Source organism: Pongo pygmaeus, chromosome 13, assembly GCF_028885625.2.
Source record: "Pongo pygmaeus isolate AG05252 chromosome 13, NHGRI_mPonPyg2-v2.0_pri, whole genome shotgun sequence".
Lineage (NCBI taxonomy): Eukaryota > Metazoa > Chordata > Mammalia > Primates > Hominidae > Pongo > Pongo pygmaeus.
Window position 1 is genome coordinate 119529490 of NC_072386.2, and position 20145 is coordinate 119549634.

A 20145-nucleotide genomic window follows, 5' to 3' on the forward strand; every position below is an offset into this window, starting at 1 on the left:
TACCCATTAAGAAAATGAAAAGACAGCCCATGGAATGGAAGGAAATATCTGCAAATCATAAATCTGAATGTTTCCAAAAAAGATATACAAACGGCCAAGGCCAGGTGCAGTGGCTCACGCCTGTAATCCCAGCACTTTGGGAGGCCGAGGTGGGCGGGTCACCTGAGGTCAGGAGTTTGAGACCAGCCTGGCCAACACGACAAAACCCCGTCTCTACCAAAAATACAAAAATTAGCTGGGCGAGGTCGCACGCACCTGTAGTCCCAGCTACTTAGGAGGCTGAGGCATGAGAATCGCTTGAGCTCAGGAGGCAGAGGTTGCAATGAGTCAAAATTGCTCCACTGCACTCCAGCCTGGGCAACAGAGTGAGACCATGTATCAAAAAAAAAAAAAAAAAAAAAAAAAAAGGCCGGGCATGGTGGCTCACACCTGTAATCCCAGCACTTTGCGAGGCCAAGGCGGGCAGATCACCTGAGGTCAGGAGTCTGAGACCAGCATGACCAATATGATGAAACCCCATCTCTACTAAAACTACAAAAATTAGCCAGCTGTGATGGCATGCACCTGTAATCCCAGTTACTTGGAAGGCTGAGACAGGAGAATCACTTGAACCCGGGAATCGGAGGTTGCAGTGAGCCACTGCACCATTGCACTCCAGCCTGGGCAACAAAAGTGAAACTCCATCTCAAAAAACAAAAAAAGAAAAAGAATGTTTTAGGCCAGGCCCAGTGCCTCACGCTTGTAATTCCAGCACTTTGGGAGGCTGAGGTGGGCAGATTACTTGAGGTCAGGAGTTTGAGACCAGACTGGCCAACACGGTGAAATCCTGTCTGTACTAACAACACAAAAATTAGCCAGACATGGTGGCTCATACCTGTAATCCCAGCTACTCGGGAGGTTGAGGCAAGGGAATCGCTTGGAGGCTGCAGTGAGCTGAGATTGTGCGTTGCACTCCAGCCTGGGTGACAGAACGAGACTCCATCTCAAAAAAAAAAAAAAAAAAGAAAAGAAAAGAAAAGAAAGAAAAAGAATATTTTGGAGGAATGCTCTGGCATACTTAAAAATAGTTACTCTTGGCCAGGCACAGTGACTCACGCCTGTAATCGCAGCACTTTGGGAAGCCGAGGCGGGCGGATCACGAGGTCAGGAGATCGAGACCATCCTGGCTAACACGGCGAAACCCTGTCTCTACTAAAAATACAAAAAATTAGACAGGCGTGGTGGTGGGCGCCTGTAGTCCCAGCTACTCGGGAGGCTGAGGCGGGAGAATGGCGTGAACCCGGGAGGCAGAACCTGCAGTGAGCTGAGATCGTGCCACTGCACTCCAGCCTGGGCAACAGAGGGAGACTCCGTCTCAAAAAAAAAAAAAAAAAAGTTACTCTCAGCTGGGCGCGGTGGCTTGTGCCTGTAATCCCAGCACTTTGGGAGGCTGAGGTGGGTGGATCACCTGAGGTCAGGAGTTTGAGACCAGCCTGGCCAACATGGTGAAACACCATCTCTGCTAAAAATACAAAAATTAGCTGAGTGTGGTGGCGCATGACTGTAATCCCGGATACTCAGGAAGCTGAGACAGGAGAATTGCTTGAACCCAGGAGGTGGAGGTTGCAGTGAGCCGAGATCGTGCTGGTGAGCCACCTTGCCCAGCCATTTTTTTTTTTTTTTTGAGACGGAATCTCGCTCTGTTGCCCAGGCTGGAGTGCAGTGGCACGATCTTGGCTCACTGCAAGCTCTGCCTCCCGGGTTCACACCATTCTCCTGCCTCAGCCTCCTGAGTAGCTGGGACTACAGGCGCCTGCCATCACACCCAGCTAATTTTTTGTATTTTTAGTAGAGACGGGGTTTCACCGTGTTAACCAGGATGGTCTCAATCTCCTGACCTTGTGACCCACCCGCCTCGGCCTCCCAAAGTGCATGAGAGGGGATTTATAGGGAAATTGACTCACGCAATTAATGGAGGCTGAGAAGTCCCCTGACAGACTATTTGCAAGAGGTGCCAGTAGCATGGCTCAGTCCAAGTCTGCAAGCCTCAGAACCAGGGACGCCACTGGGGTAATTCTCAGTCCAAGGCTGAAGAGCCTAGAATTTTAATATCCAAAGGGCAGGAGAAGGAGAATCTTCCAGCTCCAGGAGAGACAGAGACAGAAAGAGGAAAATCTTTTCTCCTCTTTTGTTTTTATTCAAGCCGTGAACCAATTGCATGGTGCCACCCACACTGAGAGCAGATCTTCCTCACTCAGTCCACTGACTCCCACGCCAATCTCTTCTGGAAACACCCTCACAGACACACCCAGAAGTCATGTTTCACCATTCTCTAGGTATTCCTTACTCCAGTCCAGCTGCCACCTAACATTAGCCAGCAGCACACATCCACGCTGCCAGACGTTCGTCAGTTGCAGTTCAGGTTTTCCCACCCAGGTGCTGATTCCAGGGAAGGTTTCTGCTCTGGCAAATCATGATTCTCTGTATCTACTTTTCTGCCTCTCCAGTTTGGGGGCAGCAGGTTACCCTGTGACCTAATTTTCTGATGAACTGAAAAAGAGCTGCTGGTTTTTCAGTTTGTTCAGCCTTTTTTTTTTTTTTTTTTGAAACGGAGTCTTGCTTTGTCGCCCAGGGTGGAGTGCAGTTGCGCAATCTCGGCTCACTGCAAGCTCCGCCTCCTGGGTTCAAGCGATTCCCCTGCCTCAGCCTAAGTAGCTGGGATTACAGGCGCATTCCACCATGCCTGGCTAATTTTTGTATTTTTAGTAGAGATGGGGTTTCACTATGTTGGTCAGACTGGTCTCGAACTCCTGACCTTAGGTGATCTGCCCACCTTGGCCTCCCAAAGTGCTGGGATTACAGTTGTGAGCCACTGCCTCCGGCCCACATGCATTTATTAAGTTTACCATCTTATATGGGCATGGTTTGTGGTTCCCCAAAACAAGCACAATAGTAATATCAAAGATCACTGATCACAGATCACCATATCAGATATAATAATAATGATAAAGTTTGAACTACTGTGGGAATTACACACAGACCCTAAGGGAGCACATTCTGTTGGAACAATGGGAACAATAGACTTGCTTGGTGCAAGGTTCTCACAAAGCTTCAATTTGTAAAGACCACGATATCTGCCAAACGCAATACAATGAAGTGTGGCTCGTTTGTTACAACAGCCCTAGGAATCGAATCCAAGGTGATAGGGTTGGGCTGTGTCCCCACCCAAATCTCATCTTGAATTGCAGTTCTCATAATCCCCACATGTCCTGGGAGGGACCCAGTGGGAGGTAATTGAATCATGGGGGCAGTTACCCCCATGCTGCTGTGCTGGCGATAATGAGTGAGTTCTCATGAGATCTGATGGTTTTATAAAGAGCTTTTCCCCCTTTGCTCAGCACTTCTCTCTCCTGCTGCCATGTGAAGGACGTGTTTGCTTCCCCTTCTGCCATGATTTTAAGTTTCCTGAGGCCTCCCAGCCATGAGGAACTGTGAGTCAATTAAACCTCTTTCCTTTATAAATGACCCAGTCTTGTGCAGTTCTTTATAGCAGTAGGAGAATGGGCTAATACACAAGGTGATGCCAGAGCTCATCCTCTCATTCCTTAGATTTGAGAGTGGTTCCCAGGAGAGGCCTGAAGTATGTACTCTGACCCCTGAAACTAAGTACCTGTGCCTTGAGCAACAAAGGGTAGTGTTACCGCCATCCCAGGAGGGACATTCCTTGGTGTCACCTCAAGGGAGGGAGTCTGGTGCGTTAGCTCAGGGCACTCAGCTAAAGGGATGAGCGGCCCAAGGGCAGGCCCAAGCCCAGGGCTGGTCATGGGAGGCACCCTGTGCCCTCTGCCTGTTCTATGAAGACCAACCATCCACTGGCCCAGGACTGAGGGGTGTCTTGGGATGGGAAACATCCTGGGCCAAAGGGTCCCCTTAGGTTAGCCATTTCCTGTCCTGGACCCAACATCCTGCTACTTCTTCTAGGACTAGAGGAGGAGCTGGATTTCACCCTACCGGGACCCCACTCTATTGCCTTCTGACCACTGAGTGAAAAACCCACAGTTGCCTGGTAGGTCAATTCTCTCTCTGACACTCTCCCCCACATTGGACTCTGTGTCCATCAAATCAGTCTTTTTTTCCGAAGTGACAACATCCTAAGTCATGTCTTCATCATCTCAAGTGAATTGAGCTAATTTTTGTATTTTTTGTAGAGATGTGGTCTCACTGTGTTGCCCAGGCTTGTCTCAAACTCCTGGGCTCAAGGCATCCTCCTGCCGCAGCCTCCCAGTGCTGGGATTACAAATGTGAGCCACTGTACCTGGCCGAGAATAATATTAACAATACAACCAGCTTTAATTTACTAGGACTCACTCTGCCCCAATACTTTTGTCACTGGATCCTTTCAACAACTCTGTAAAGCAAGTGCTATCCTCACCCTCATTAACAGGTGAGGAAATTCCTATCATACTAAAGTAACAACACTTACATTGAGCTCCTGCAGGCCTTATAGCAGATTGTACACCTGGTGCCAGCGCAGGGCAGAAACTCAGGAGAAACAGATCCCAGCTGTGGCCCTCTTCTCTCCCCTGCCCCAGGCTTGGCCCCTTGCCTTCTCTGGGCACTGCCAGTTCTCAGGAAAGGCGGTGCCTTCTGTGTGTCCAGCTCACTGGCTCCATGGGGGTCAAGGAGCTGGGTGGCACCTGTGCTGGACACGGATATGCTTAAACAATTTTGCAGCCTTGGGGCTGGGGCTGCAAACCAGGATCGGCTTCCATTGCAGGGAACTGGCAGTGCATCCGGCCTATGTGTGGCCAGGTAAGACTGGGCATAGGAGTGAATGTTTGTTTGTTTGTTTTTTGACACAGAGTCTCGCCCTATCACCCAGGATGGAGTGCAATGGCATGATCTCGGCTCCCTGCAACCTCCGCCTCCCAGGTTCAAGCGATTCTCATGCCTCAGCCTCCCGAGTGGCTGGGATTACAGACGCCCGCCACCATGCCCGGCTAATTTTTTTGTGTGTCTTTAGTAGAGATGGGGTTTCACCATGTTGGCCAGGATGGTCTTGAACTCCTGACCTCATGATCTGCCCGCCTCGGCCTCCCAAAGTGCTGAGATTACAGGCGTGAGCCACCGTGCCCAGCCAGAAGTGAATGTTATGTTGCACCCTCCACAGGGTAGGTCTGTTCTATTACCACACCCAGGATCAAGCCCCAAGTAGACACCCAAGGAGGAGGGCAGTGGTGAGAGATGGGGGAAGGATTAGAACACAGGCTTTGATGACCTTGGCAGTGTGATGTGAGGCAAGCCATTTCACCTCTCTGAACATCAATTTTCTATGCATGAAATAAATAATAATAATTCATGGAGGCTGGGCATGGTGGCTCACACCTGTAATCCCAGCAATTTGGGAGGCTGAGGTGGGCAGATCACTTGAGCTCAGAAGTTCAAGACTAGCCTGGGCAACATAACAACACCCTTTCTCTACAAAAAAAACAAACAAAACAACAAAAGGATCCAAATACAAGAGCTTGCACCTGAGCATGTGCACACATCTCTGTGTCTGTGTCTGTGAGCTTATGGGTGTGGTGAAGGTAGGTTCCAGGAACTTAGGAGGGAAGGACGGAGGGAGAAGCCATGAGGGGTTCTCAGCCAAGAGCAGAAGGGTACAGGGGGCCACGTAGGCTGCCTTAACCCAGCAACTTGGGGGCTTGTGGGCGTGTTATTCCCGAGTCGGCCAGCAGGCAGCGCAAGGAGCCAGGCCCCTCGCGGCTTTGAGCTTGCTGGCCCAGGTCACAGAGCAACTTGCTGGCCCCAGGAGGGGACTACGCCTCACTTCACAGAGGAGGCCCAAAGCAGGGAGGTTGCTGGTCCAGGTTACCGCATAAGGCAGGACTCCTGACCTCCCAGGCATGCCTCCCTCCAATGCCCTGCGCCTCACCCCTTTTCTAGGAAGCAGGCCTTCCCTAGTCAGCCCCTCAACAGCCCTGGCAGTCACCTTTCATTTATCACACGCTTTCCTGTGCTAGGTGCCCCGTGAAGCCCTACAGGTCTCACCACTTAAAAATGTTTTTCAGGCCAGGCGCAGTGGCTCACGCCTGTAATCCCAGCACTTTGGGAGGCCGAGGCGGGTGTATCACAATGTCAGGAGATTGAGACCGTCCCGGCTAACACGGTGAAACCCCGTCTCTACTAAAAATACAAAAAAAAATTAGCCAGGCATGGTGGCGGGCGCCTGTAGTCCCAGCTACTTGGAAGGCTGAGGCAGGAGAATGTTGTAAACCCGGGAGGTGAAGATTGTAGTGAGCCGAGATTGCGCCATCGCACTCCAGCCTGGGCGACAGAGCGAGACTCTGTCTCAAAAAAAAAAAAAAAAGTTTTTCATTTAAAAAATTTTGGTAAAATACACATATCATAAACTTTACCATCTTAACCATGTACAGGTATACAGTTTTGGGAACTGTTTTCATCTTGTAAAACTGAAACTCTGTACCCATTAAACAATTACATCCCTTTACCCTCTGGCCCATAGCCCAGCCCATTTGCTGTCTCTACGATTTTGACTACTTGAAATCAGGTCCCATCACTTTTATTATTTATTTGCTTATTTTTGGGGGACAAAGTCTTGCTCTGTCGCCCAGGCTGAAGTGCAGCAGTGCGATCTCAGCTCTCTGCAACCTCCGCCTCCCATGTTCAAGTGATTCTTGTGCCTCAGCCTCCCGAGTAGCTGGGACTACAGTTGTGCACCACCGTGTCCAGCTAATTTTTGTATTTTTAGTAGAGACAGGGTTTCACCATGTTGACCAGGCTGGTCTAGAACTCCTGACCTCAAGTGATCCACCTGCCTAGGCCTCCCAAAAGCCTAGGGATTAGAGGCGTGAGTCACTGCTCTTGGCTTCCCATCACTTTTAATCCTATAAGAAAGATTCCTTCAAGAGGCTAAGTGGTCAAGTACAGTGGCTTATGCCTGCAAGAGAGGCCAAGGCAGGAGGATCCCTTGAGCCCAGGAGTTCGAGACCAGCCTGGGCAACGTAGTGAGACCCAATCTCTACAAAAAATAATAAATGATCTGGGAGTGGTGGTGCACGTCTGTAGTCCCAGCTACTCGGGAGGCTGAGGTGGGAGGATCACTTGAGCCTGGAGGTTGGGGCTGAAGTGAGCCATAATCGCACCACTGCACTCCAGCCTGAGCGACAGAGCAAGACCATGTCCCTCCCCACATCCCTCCCACACCAAAAAAAAAAAAGGCTAAGTCACACAACCAAGGCCACAGCTAACAAGTAGCAGAGCCTATATATATATATAAATATATATATAAATATATATAAATATATATAAATATATATATAAATATATATAAATATATATATAAATATATATAAATATATATAAATATATATAAATATATATATAAATATATATAAATATATATATAAATATATATAAATATATATATAAATATATATAAATATATATAAATATATATAAATATATATAAATATATATATATTTATATATATATATATACTTTTTTTTTTTTTTTTTTTGAGACGGAGTTTCGCTCTTGTTGCCCAGGCTGCAGTGCAATGGTGCGATCTTGGCTCACTGCAACCTCTGTCTCCTGGGTTCAAGCGATTCTCGTGCCTCAGCCTCCCAAGTAGCTGGGATTACAGGCATGCGCTACCACACCAGGCTAATTTTGTATTTTTAGTAGAGGCGAGGTTTCACTATGTTGTCCAGGCTGGTCTCAAACTCCTGACCTCAGGTGATCCACCCACCTCGGCCTCCCAAAGTGCTGGGATTACAAGCGTGAGCCACCACATCCAGCACAGAGCCAATATTTGAACTCAGGAGTCTGACTCCTACTTTCCAAAAGCCAAAGCAGCACAGATGCCTGGATGCTCAATGGGAAATGAGAGAATTTGGTCCAGTTACTCACATTTTATTGATGGGGATACTGATAATCAGGGATGGGGAACTGACCCACCCAGATTTCCCAGGACCAGGTTAGCGAAGTCCCAGTCCTGACATTTTTCTCATCCTAATAGGCTGGCTCTTCCAATGGGCGTTATGCACCTGGCACAGAGCAGCTGCTCAATAAACCTGCAGAATGAGAATGAATGTCTATCGCTTGCACCAGACTGTAAGCTTTGTTAGAACAAAGACTCTCTTCTGTTCATCTTTTTATTCTCAACATCTTGCACAGAGCCTGCCATATGGTAAGTGTACATCTCTTCAGTGAATTCCTATTATGTGCTATTCATTCCCTAAGCTAGCCACCATGTATACAAGGGTGACAGGATACCTTCCTTTCCTCCAAGGAGCGCACAATGTAATCAAGGAGACAAACAAGTAACTGGGCCATTTTAACATAATATGAGACTTAATATGCAAATATTCTTATAAATCGACAACAAAAGACCAGCATCTCAATAAGAAAAAGTGTGAAAAAGATATAAATGGGAAATTCACAAAAGCAAATAGTCGCTGGGTATAGTAGCTCACACCTGTAATCCCAGCACTTTGGAAGGCTGAGGCAGGCAGATCACCTGAGGTTAGGAGTTTGAGACCAGCCTGGCCAACATGGTGAAACCCTATCTCTACTAAAATACAAAAATTAGCCAGGTGTGGTGGCAGGCGCCTGTAATCCCAGCTACTCGGGAAGCTGAGGTGAGATAATCACTTGAACCTGGGAAGTGGAGGTTGCAGTGAGCTGAGATCGTGCCATTGCAATCCAGCCTGGGCAATAGAGCGAGAGACTGTCTTAAAAAAAAAAAGAAAAGAAAAGAAAATAGTTGCTGGGCGTGGTGGCTCACACCTGTAATCCCAGCACTTTAGGAGGCTAAGGTGGGCAGATCACTTGAGGCCAGGTGTTCAAGACCAGCCTGGCCAACATGGTGAAACCCTGTCTCTACTAAAAATATAAAAAATATTACCCGTGATGTGCGCCTGTAATCCCAGCTGCTTGGGAGGCTGAGGCAGGAGAATCGCTTGAACCCAGGAGGCGGAGGTTGTGGTGAACTGAGATCATGCCACTGCACTCCAGTCTGGGTGACAGAGCGAGACTCTGTCTCAAAAAAAAAAAAAAAAGTCAATAACCTTGAGAGGATGCTGAAAATTAGTCATAATTAGTGATACGTAAATGAAAGTGAAGTACTATTTTTTGCCTCTCAGATGGGCGAAGACAACTTGAGACCCACCAAACTGATCCTACAACGTACTAAAAGGTGAGAATTTGTGATTTGAAAAGCAAGCACTAGGTTAAAAGTGTTCACTGGTATAAGTTTTGGAGGGCAATTTAATAATAACAACACATACCACTCTTTGAATCAACACTTCCTCTCTTAAAAGTTTTTTGTTTGTTTGTTTTGAGACAGGGTCTTGCTCTGTCACTCAGTCTGGAGTGCAGTGGCACAATTATGGCTCATTGCAGCTTGGACCTCCAGGGCTCACTGGGACCACAGGTGCACGCCACCATGCTGGGCTAACTTTTTATTTTTAGTAGAGACAAGGTCTGACTACATTGCCCAGGCTGGTCTTGTACTGCTGGGCTCAAGCAGTCCTCCTGCCTTGACCTCTCAATGTGCTGGGATTATAGGTGTGAGCCAGTGCACCCAGCCCTAAAAGCTGATCTTACAGGAATATTCACACGTATATACAAAAATATACACTTGGATGATTAACGCAGCACTGAGCATGAGAGAAAAAAACTGGAGGCAACCTGATGTCCATTAACCTGGGGCTAGTTCAATATCACTCTATCACTGTGTGGTTTAACCATAGAATGAACCATTGTGCAACCACTAAAAGGAATAAGATTGCTTTTAGCAGTCTGACATTGAAAGATATTCAGGTTATGTGAAAAATGCAGGTTGATTTCAAAACTTATTGCAAAGGGTTTTTTTGTTTGTTTGTTTGTTTGAGATGGAGTCTCGCTCTGTTGCCCAGGCTGGAGTGCAATGGCGCGATCTTGGCTCACTGCAAGCTCCACCTCCCAGGTTCACGCCGTTCTCCTGCCTCAGCCTCCTGAGTAGCTGGGACTACAGGCGCCCGCCACCACGCCCATCTAATTTTTTTGTATTTTTAGTAGAGACGGGGTTTCACCATGTTAGCCAGGATGGTCTCGATCTCCTGACCTCGTGAGCCACCCGCCTTGGCCTTCCAAAGTGCTGGGATTACAGGCGTGAGCCACTGCGCCCGGCCCTGCAAAGCTTATAATTAGAATAGTGTGGTATTAGCATAAAGACAGACATAGACTCATGGAATAAAATTGAGAGCCCAGTAATAAACCCAAACATCTATGGCCCACTAATTTTTTTTTTTTTTGAGTCAGAGTCTCTCTCTGTTGCCCAGGCTGCAGTGCAATGGCACGATCTTGGTTCACTGCAGCCTCTGCCGATTCTTGTGCCTCAGCCTCCTGAGTAGCTGGGACTATATAGGTGATCCACCCACCTCGGCCTCCCAAAGTGCTGGGATTACAGGCATGAGCCATCGTGCCCAGCCTGGCCCACTGATTTTTTTTCCTTTTTTTCTTTGGTGAGACAGGGTCTCATTCTGTAGCCCAGGCTGGAGAACAGTGGTGTGTGCAATCACGGTTCACTGTAGCCTCGACATCCTGAGCTCAGGTGATTCTCTCACCTCAGTCTCCCAAGTAGCTGGACATTTTTTTTCTTTTTTTTTTCCTTTTTTTTGAGACAGGGTCTCGCTCTGTCACCCAGGATGGAGTGCAGTGGTGCGATCACAGCTCACTTCAGCCTTGTTCTCATAGAGTCAAGCAATCCTCCTGCCTCAATTTCCTGAGTAGCTGGGACTACAGGCACATGCCACCATGCCTGGCTAATTTTTTAATTTTTTTTTTTTTTTTTTTTTTGAGATGGAGTCTTGCTCTGTTGCCAGGCTAGAGTGCTGTGGCACGATCTCGGCTCACTACAACCTCTGCCTCTGGGATTCAAGCAATTCTCCTGCCTCAGCCTCCTGAGTAGCTGGGACTATAGGCGCACATCACCATGCCCAGCTAAGTTTTGTATTTTTAGTAGAGATGGGGTTTCACCATGTTGGCCAGGATGGTCTTGATCTCCTGACCTCATGATCTGTCCACCTTGGCCTCCCAAAGTGTTAGGATTACAGGCATGAGCCGCTGTGCCTGGCCAATTTTTTAATTTTTTGTAGAGATGAGGGTCTCACTCTGTTGCCCAGTCTGGTCTCAAATTTCTGGACTCAAGCAATACGAAGGCCTTGGCCTCCCAAAGTGCTGGGATTACAGGTGGGAGCCACTGTGCCTGGCCTTATTGATTTTTGACAAGGGCACCAAGCCTGTTTTTTTTTTTTTTTTTGAGATGGAATCTCGCTCTGTTGCCTAGGCTGGAGCGCAATGGCACAATCTCGGCTCACTGCAAGCTCTGCCTCCTGGGTTCACACCATTCTCCTGCCTCAGCCTCCTGCATAGCTGGGACTACAGGCGCGAGCCACCACGCCCGGCTAATTTTTTGTATTTTTAGTAGAGACAGGGTTTCACCGTGTTAGCCAGGATGGTCTTGATCTCCTGACCTCGTGATCTGCCCACCTTGGCCTCCCAAAGTGCTGGGATTACTGGTGTGAGCCACCGCACCCGGCACCAAGCCCATTTAATAGAGGAAAGAATAGTCTCTTCAACAAAGGGTGCTGGGACAATTGGATATTTACATATAAAAGAATGAAGCAGGAGTTTCACCTCGTTCCATCCACAAAAATTAACTCAAAATAAACCAACAACTTCGAAAATTTTTATTGCAGAGATGGGGTCTCACCATGTTGCCCAGGCTGGGCTTTAACTCCTGGCCTCTAGCAATCCTCCCGCTTCGGCCTCCCAAAGTGCTTGGATTACAGGTGTGAGCCATTGTGCCCAGCCTGATCACATTCTTGATAATGTACTTTTTTTTTTTTTTTTTTGAGACAGAGTCTCACTCTGTCGCCCTGGCTGGAGTGCAGTGGCATGATCTTAGCTCACTGCAACCTCTGCCTCCTGGGTTAAAGCAATTCTCCTGCCTCAGCCTCCCGAGTAGCTGGGACTACAGGCATTCGCCACTACACCCAGCTAATTTTTGTATTTTTAGTGGAGACAGGGTTTCACCATGTTGGCCAGGCTGGTCTCGAAATCCTGACCTCAGGTGATCCCCCCGCCTCAGCCTCCCAAAGTGCTGCAATTACCTGGGCCCGGCAGATAACGTTCTTTGGTACACAAAACTTTTTAATTTTTATGAAGTCCAAACGTAGAAGTACCTTACAACCTAGCAATTTCACTCCTAGGTATATACCCAAAAGAACTGAAAACATATGTCCACACAGAAACATGTACACAAATGTTTATATCAACAGTATTCATCATAGCCAAAAGGTGAAAAAAACCCAAATTGTCCATCAATGGATGAATGGATAAATTGTAACATATCTGTACAATGGAATATTATTCAGCCACAAAAAGGAATGAAACATGTGCTGATACATGCTGTAACTTAGATGAACCTCAAAAATATATTAAGTGAGGCCGGGGCGACATGGCTCATGACTATAATCTCTGCACTTTGGAAGGCTGACGTGGGAGGATCATTGCTTGACACCAGCCTGGGAAACACGGCAAAACCTTGTTTCTACAAAAAATACAAAAATCAGCCAGGTGTGGTGGTGTGTGCCTGTAGTCCCAGATAATCAGATGGCTGAGGTGGGAGGATCGCTTGAGCCCGGGAAGTGGAGATTGCAGTGAGCTGAGATTGTGACACTGCACTCTAGTCTGTACAACAGAGCAAGACCCTGTCACAAACAAACAAACCAAACACACTAAGTGAAAGAAGCTGGAAAAAAAAGGTGACAGAGCTATGATTCCTTTTCTGTGAAATATCCAGAATAACAAGTCTATAGAGACAGAAAGCAGATGAGTGGTAACCAGAGGACGGGGAGGAGGGAATGGGGAGTGACTATTTGATGGGTACGGAGTGTTTTCCTAAGGGAACGATAAAGTTTTGAAACTACAGTGACATAATGTTTGTACAACATTGTGAATGCACTAAATGCCACTGAATTGTATACCTTAAAACAGTTACTTGTATGGTAGGTGAATTTTACCTCAATTACAAAAAAAAAAAAAAGTATGGTAATTTTTTAAAAGGGTTGAAGCACAATATAACCCATTTACATTTTTCAAATTGTAGAGACAAGCTGGCCGCGGTGACTCACACTTGTAATCTCAGCACTTGAGGAGGCAAAGGTGGGTAGATTGCTTGAGCTCAGGAGTTCGAGATCAGCCTGGGCAACATGGTGAAATCCCATCTCTACAAAAAATGCAGAAAATTAGCTGGCCATGGTGGTACGTGTCTGTAGTCCCAGCTACTCGGGAAGCTGAGGTGGGAGGATTGCTTGAGCCCAGGAGGTTGAGGCTGCAGTGAGCCAAGATCGTGCCACTGTACTCCAGCTTGGGAGACAGAGTGAGACCTTGTCTTAAAACAAAACAAAACAAAAACAAACAAACAAAAAAGGCAGGTTGAAGAACAATATAACTCTATTTGCATTTTTTAAATTGTAGAGAAAGCTGGATGTGGCGGCTCACACCTGGAAAAGTGGCTCACACCTGTAATCCCAGCACTTTGGGAGGCCGAGGCAGGCAGATCATTTGAGGTCAGGAATTTGAGACCAGGCTGGCCAACATGGTGAAATCCCATCTCTACTAAAATTACAAAAAAAATTAGCTGGGTATGGTGGCAGGTGCCTGTAATCCCATCCCAGCTACTTGGGAGGCTGAGGCAGGAGAATCGCTTAAACCCGAGAGACAGAGGTTGCAGTGAGCGGCACTGCACTTCACAGAGCGAGACTTCGTCTCAAAAAGAAAAAAAAATTAAATACAAATACAAAAAATTAGCCGGGCGTGGTGATGCACACCTGTAATCCCAGCTACACAGAAGGCTGAGGCAGGAGAATCGCTTCAACCTGGAAGGCGGAGGTTGCAGTGAGCAGAGATCGCACCACTGCACTCTAGCCCGGGTGACAGAGCAAATCTCCGTCTCAAAAAAAAAAAAAAAAGAATATTCTAAGGCCGGGCGTGGTGGTTCACACCTATAACCCTAGCACTTTGGGGAGCCGAGGCGGGTGGATCACCTGAGGTCAGAAGTTCAAGACCAGCCTGGTCAACATGGTGAAACCCCGTCTCTATTAAATATACAAAAATTAGGCAGGCGTGGTAGCGGGCGCCTGTGATCCCAGCTACTCAGGAGGCTGAGACGGGAGAATCGCTTGAACCCAGGAGGCAGAGGTTGCAGTGAGCCGAGATCACGCCACTGCGCTCCAGCCTGGGCAACAAGCATGAAACTTCGTTCCAAAAAAAAAAAAAAAAAGAATATTCTGAACTGAACAGTGCTGCAGTCTTCCAGTGGTTTGATTTATGATACAGAATGAGCATTTCTTCTATGTTTGTTGCCAAGGCTGGAGTGCAGTGGTGTGATCTCGGCTCACTGCAGCCTCAACCTACCGGGCTCAGGAAATCCTCCCACCTCATTCTCCTGAGAGGCTGAGACAATAAGCACGAACCACCATGCTCAGCTATTTTTTTTTTTTTTTTTTTTTTTTTGTAGAGATGGGGGTTTTACTATGTTGCTCAGGCTGATGTTGAACTGGCATCACGCAATCATCCTGCCTTAGCCTCCCAAAGTGCTGGGATTACAGGTGTGAGCCACTGCACCTGACATCTTCTATGTCTTGGTGAATACGAGTCATCCTTAGTCATCCTTTGTGTTTTCAATGTTGTGAAATATATCTGGGAATTCCTGTTCTGTACATTTTGTGGTGAGATAATCCTGACTTTTTTTTTTTTTTTTGAGATGGAGTCTCACTCTGTCACTCAGGCTGGAGTGCAGTGGCGTGATCTCGGCTCATTCCAATCTCTGCCTCCCAGGTTCAAACGATTCTCCTGCCTCAGCCTCCTGAGTAGCTGGGATTACAGGCATGCACCACCATGCCCGACTTATTTTTGTATTTTTAGTAGGGATGGGGTTTCACCATGTTGGCCAGGCTGGTCTGGAACTCCTGACCTCAAGTGATCTGCCCACCTCGGCCTCCCAAAGTGTTGGGATTACAGGCGTGAGCCACTGCACTCAGCCCAGGGAGTTCCTTTAATGTGAAGTTTTGCTGGTATTATTTCCTCTAGGTCATTATCTTTTTCTTTAGAACCACTTTCCTCATTTATGTTGATAAGTTTGCCTTCAACAAGTTTCTCTGGATGCAGATCTCAAGTTTCCCAAACAGTGAACAGCTGCAGAGTTGCCATCCCCACAGCTAGCTATTTCTTCCATTATTCCATTTATGTTCAATTTGTTTTTGTTTTGGTTTTGGTCTTGGTTTTGGTTTTGGTTTTTGAGATGGAGTCCTGCTGTGTTGCCCAGGCCGGAGTGCAGCTGTGTGACCTTGGCTCACTGGCATGGTGGCTCACGCCTATAATCCCAGCACTTTGGGAAGCCCAGGCAGACAGATCACTTGAGGTCAGGAGTTCGAGACTAGCCTGGCCAACATGGTGAAACGCCGTCTTTACTAAAAATACAAAAATTAGCTGAGTGTGGTGGTGCACGCCTGTAATCCCAGCTACTCAGGAGGCTGAGGCAGGACAATCGCTTGAACCCAGGAGGCAGAGGTTGCAGTGAGCCAAGATTGAGCCACTGCACTCCAGCCTCACAGCTGTCCAGGTGACAGAGCAAGACTCCGCTTCAAAAAAAAAAAAAAAAAAAAAAAAAAATGTGTGGGAGAACTGCTGCAATGGAGGCAGCTCAGGTGATCTGGCAGCACCGAGGAGGCCCAGCACCACTAGGCGTGGGGACCATAGTTGTGCCGAGGACCCTTCTGGGGTAGCTCTCAGGCATCTAAGATCTGAGGCCTCCCTGCTGCCAGGCCAGGGGCCGAGGGCCAGTGGCCTGTGCCCTCCTCCAACACACACCTCTATCAGCCTGGGCAACTACTGGCCATTTGCTTGACCCAAAGGCAGTGGATGACCCCTGGGCCCGTGGAATGCGTCACTGATGCATTCCAGGGGCTGATGTCAATAACCCAGGGGCTGATGTCAGCTATGCCACTGTCCCCCAACCCCCATTGGACCAGCTCTGCCCAGAAGCCTGTGGTGACACTGGACAAAGTCCAAAGCCTCCTCAGCCTCGCCTTTGGAGCTGGCTGGAATCCAGGCTTGGCAGCCTCCACCTTCCCTCCCTTTACTCTTTTTTTATTTTAGAGATAGGGTCTCGCTTTGTCACCTAGGAGCCTTGAACTCCTGAGCTCAAGTGATCCTCCTGCCTCAGCCGCCTGAGTATCTGGGACTATAGGTGCATGCCCCAACCCTCGGCTCAAATCCTTTGCTTTTTAAAAAAAAAAAAAAATAGAGACAGGATCTCTCTATGTTGCCCAGGCTGGTCTTGAACTCCTGGGCTCAAGTGATCCTTCCGTCTTGGCCTCCTAAAGTCCTGGGATTACAGCTTGGATTATAGGCATGAGACACCACACCCAGTCATCCTTTGTTGTTTTTTTTCTTTTTGTTTTTCAGACAGAGTCTGGCTCTGTCGCCCAGGCTGGAGTGCAGTGGCGTGATCTCGGCTAACTGGAAGCTCCGCCTCCCGGGTTCACGCCACTCTCCTGCCTCAGCCTCCCGAGTAGCTGGGACTACAGGCGCCCGCCACCTTGCCCTGCTAATTTTTTTTGTATTTTTAGTAGAGACAGGGTTTCACCATGTTAGCCAGGATGGTCTCGATCTCCTGACCTCGTGATCCGCCTGCCTCGGCCTCCCAAAGTGCTGAGATTACAGGCATGAGCCACGGCACCAGGCCTTTTTTTTTTTCTTCTTGAGATCAAGCCTCTCTCTTCACTCTGTCACCCTGTCACCCAGGCTGGAGAGCAGTGGCACAATCTTGGCTCACTGCAACCCCCACCTGCCAGGTTCAAGTGGTTCTCCTGCCTCAGCCTCCCGAGTAGCTGGGATTACAGGTGCACGCCACTACGCCCAGCTAATTTTTTTTTTTTTTTTTTTTTTGAGATGGAGTCTCACTCTTTCACCCAGGCTGGAGTGTAATGGCACAATCTCGGCTCACTGCAACCTCCGTCTCCCGGGTTCAAGTGATTCTCCCGCCTCAGCCTCCTGAGTAGCTGGGATTACAGGCACCCACCATCATGCCTGGCTAATTTTTGTATTTTTGTGGAGACGGGGTTTCACCATGTTGGCCAGGCTGGTCCTGAACTTATGGCCTCTGGTGATCTGCCTGCCTTGACCTCCCAAATTGCTGGAATTACAGGCGTAAACCACTGTGCCCAGCCACCCTTTGCTTTTGAATAAATGTTGCCCAACTTCACTCAAGCTGTTTCCCCTGCCTGGCATACCCTCCAATCCGAAACCCCTGGCAGGGCCTAGCCCCACCTTTACCTCCTCTCTGAAGCTTCTGTGTCCACCCAGGCCCTTTGCTGAACTCAGAAAGCACCTACCTGTGCCTGACCCTCTCCCTCAACCCCATGCTAAATTCTCTAATCCTCATCACAGCTGACTAGGATGGTATTATTTACTCTATTTTGCTCAAAAGGAGAACAAGGAAAACTCATTCAGCCTAGAGAGCTCCAGCTGTGATTCAAACGCTGGTTTGCCTATTTCCAAAGTCCAAATTCTGTCCCGCGAAATCTCCTCTCAGGCAGGTGCTGGGGCTGACAGGAGACCACCAGCCCCCTGGGGACAGGAGCCATGTCTTGTCCAACTTCACCTTGCATGATGCTTACAGAGGCAGGCAAGGTGACCATGGCTTCCCAGGCTGGCCCCACGTCACATCACTCAAGTCAATTATGACATTCGGTTTCGGAGCTTCTCAATAGGCACACACCTAGAATTTGAGATAAGTCAGTTCTTCACTGAAGAGAGCTATCTGGAGCCTTGAAGGATGTTTAGCATCCCTGGGCTTAAAATGCCAGGAGACTCCCAGTTACTGAGACAACACACATCATGGCACCTCTAGAGAAGGGGTACAGAACTGGGGATACCATGCCCAGGAAGACCAGTCTACTGCATGAATAACCACAGAAGACCAAACCCTGGACTTGGATCAAATAGTCCCAGCTCCACCATAAACTAGCTATGGGACCTTGATCATGCCAGGCCGCAGCCTCTTGGAGGCTCAGCTTCCTCATCTGTACAATGAAGGTGACAAGAATCCACAGAGAATATACTGTGGGTCCTGGCTCACAGCCACTTGTCAATGACAACAAGCTATTAACTTTTTTTTTTTTTTTTTTTTGAGACAGTCTTGCTCTATTGCCCAGGCTGGAGTGCAGTGGCATAATCTCGGCTCACTGCAACCTCCACCTCCCAGTTTCAAGCGATTCTTGTACCTCAGCCTCCAGAGTAGCTGGGACCACAGGCACGTGCCACCACACCCAGCTAATTTTTGTATTTTTGGTAGAGATGGGGTTTTACCATGTTGCCCAGGTTGGTCTTGAACTCCTGAGCTCAAGCGATAGTCCCACCTCGGCCTTCCAAATTGCTGGGGTTACAGGCGTGAACCACCACACCCAGTCAACAAGCTATCAACATTTAAACCTACCAGGCTTTCCATAAAATTAGTAACCAAGCAAAATGAAAAATTTATTATTATATAATGAATCCAAATTTTTTTTGATAGAAAAAAACAGAATCCCATTGAAGACAAATATTTGGTGACAATTTGTTGAGCCAATGTTTTCCTGGAGAGACCAGCCTGTCTGAGGAGCTCTAACAATCACATCACTCAGACACAGTCCCCCTGGGCTTAGGAATTGGCAGAGGAGAGAGAAATGACTTCTGGAGTCCAGACTGGAGGTTTCCAGGCTGGAGGGGTTGGTGGAAGACCTGAGTGAGACAAACAGTAGGTATCTCACCACTTATTCCTCCTGGCACGGGACCCAGATTCAAAAACCACAATCTCACTCCCATACATTAAAGGAACACACAACAGATAGGCAGATAGCCTCGCAGGAGCCTTGGAGGAGGTGGCATCAGCTTTACAGGATGGGGAAACTGAGGCTTAGAGAGGGGAAATGACTTACTCGAAGTCCCAGAAAAGCACCAGGAGGCCCCCAGCTGCGAGCTGAGGAATGAGGGCATAGGATGAGCATTTTAGAAATTATGCCGGGAGGCCGGGCGCGGTGGCTCACGCCTGTAATCCCAGCACTTTGGGAGGCCGAGGAGGGTGGATCACAAGGTCAGGAGATCGAGACCATCCTGGCTAACACGGTGAAACCCTGTCTCTACTAAATATACAAAAAATTAGCCAGGCGTGGTGGCGGGTGCCTGTAGTCCCAGTTACTCGGGAGGCTGAGGCAGGAGAATGGAGTGAACCCGGGAGGTGGAGCTTGCAGTGAGCCGAGATTGCACCACCGCATTCCAGCCTGGGCGACAGAGTGAGACTCCGTCTCAAAAAAAAAAAAAAAAGAAAAAAAAAGGAATTATGCAGGGAACTGGCAGTGCCATCTAGGAGTGGGATGTGGCCCCAGGTCTGTTCTGCCAGAAGTTACAGTGACTGCCTCATGGCTGCGAACGCTCCTGCATTCCTTTATTGTCCCCACCTGGAATATAAAATCAGGCGCCCTACTCTTTGGAGCTTGGAGAGGTTAGTGTGGCGTTCTGGTGGTTGGCACCTAATGGAGGCATTCTCCGGGAGGAAAGATTCCTGCTGAAGCCAGACTGAATGGGTCTAACTTGCATATTCTCCAATCCTGCCGGTCACCCTCAGTTTCTTAGTGGACACCAAGGCCAAGTCCAGGGTAGGAGCCCATCTCTCCTTGAGTCTCCAGCCTCATTTCTCCTTCTGGACATCCTAGTTTCCAGTCACATTGAAAGTCCCTTCCTTGGAGAAGCCCCTTCTGACTCCACCCAGGCTAAGCCATGTGTCCCCTCCCAGGTGGTCCCAAGGCCTGGGCTTCCGCCCTCAAAGTACTCAGCATGGGGGCACTCAACTCCAAGGACAGGAACTACGTGCTTGACCTGTTCTCCACCAGATCCTCAGCCTCTGGCAGCTCACCCAGCACAGAGTAGGTCCCCCAAGCATTAGCACAGATGATCCCGGGAAGCTAAGGGAGAGGCCTGGGAGCCCAACAGTCTTCCTAGGGAGGGAGGGAGACCTGTAGGAGCCCCCTTCGGGCAAGTTTCTTAATCTCTCT

At 48.3% G+C, this 20145-nt stretch overlaps 1 protein-coding gene across 15 annotated transcripts in view; it reads right to left on the reverse strand.

Moving 5' to 3' along the window:
• Nucleotides 1-20145, reverse strand: part of KYAT1 (kynurenine aminotransferase 1) — a 46919-nt gene that overhangs the window by 24714 nt on the left and 2060 nt on the right. For 2 of the 15 annotated variants that reach the window (XM_063650383.1, XM_063650388.1), the window contains exon 2: nt 13183-13277. The exons of 9 other annotated variants lie outside the window; for them this stretch is intronic. Coding sequence is in view for 1 of the 6 variants with exons in the window: in XM_063650388.1 (XP_063506458.1) it covers nt 13183-13275 (93 nt within the window). In the remaining 5 variants the exon portion in view is untranslated. Of the gene's footprint in view, nt 1-874; nt 983-7912; nt 8077-13141; nt 13443-20145 lie in introns of all 15 variants that reach the window. 4 more of the 15 variants (XM_063650385.1, XM_063650384.1, XM_063650387.1 and 1 more) reach the window with 4 other exon arrangements.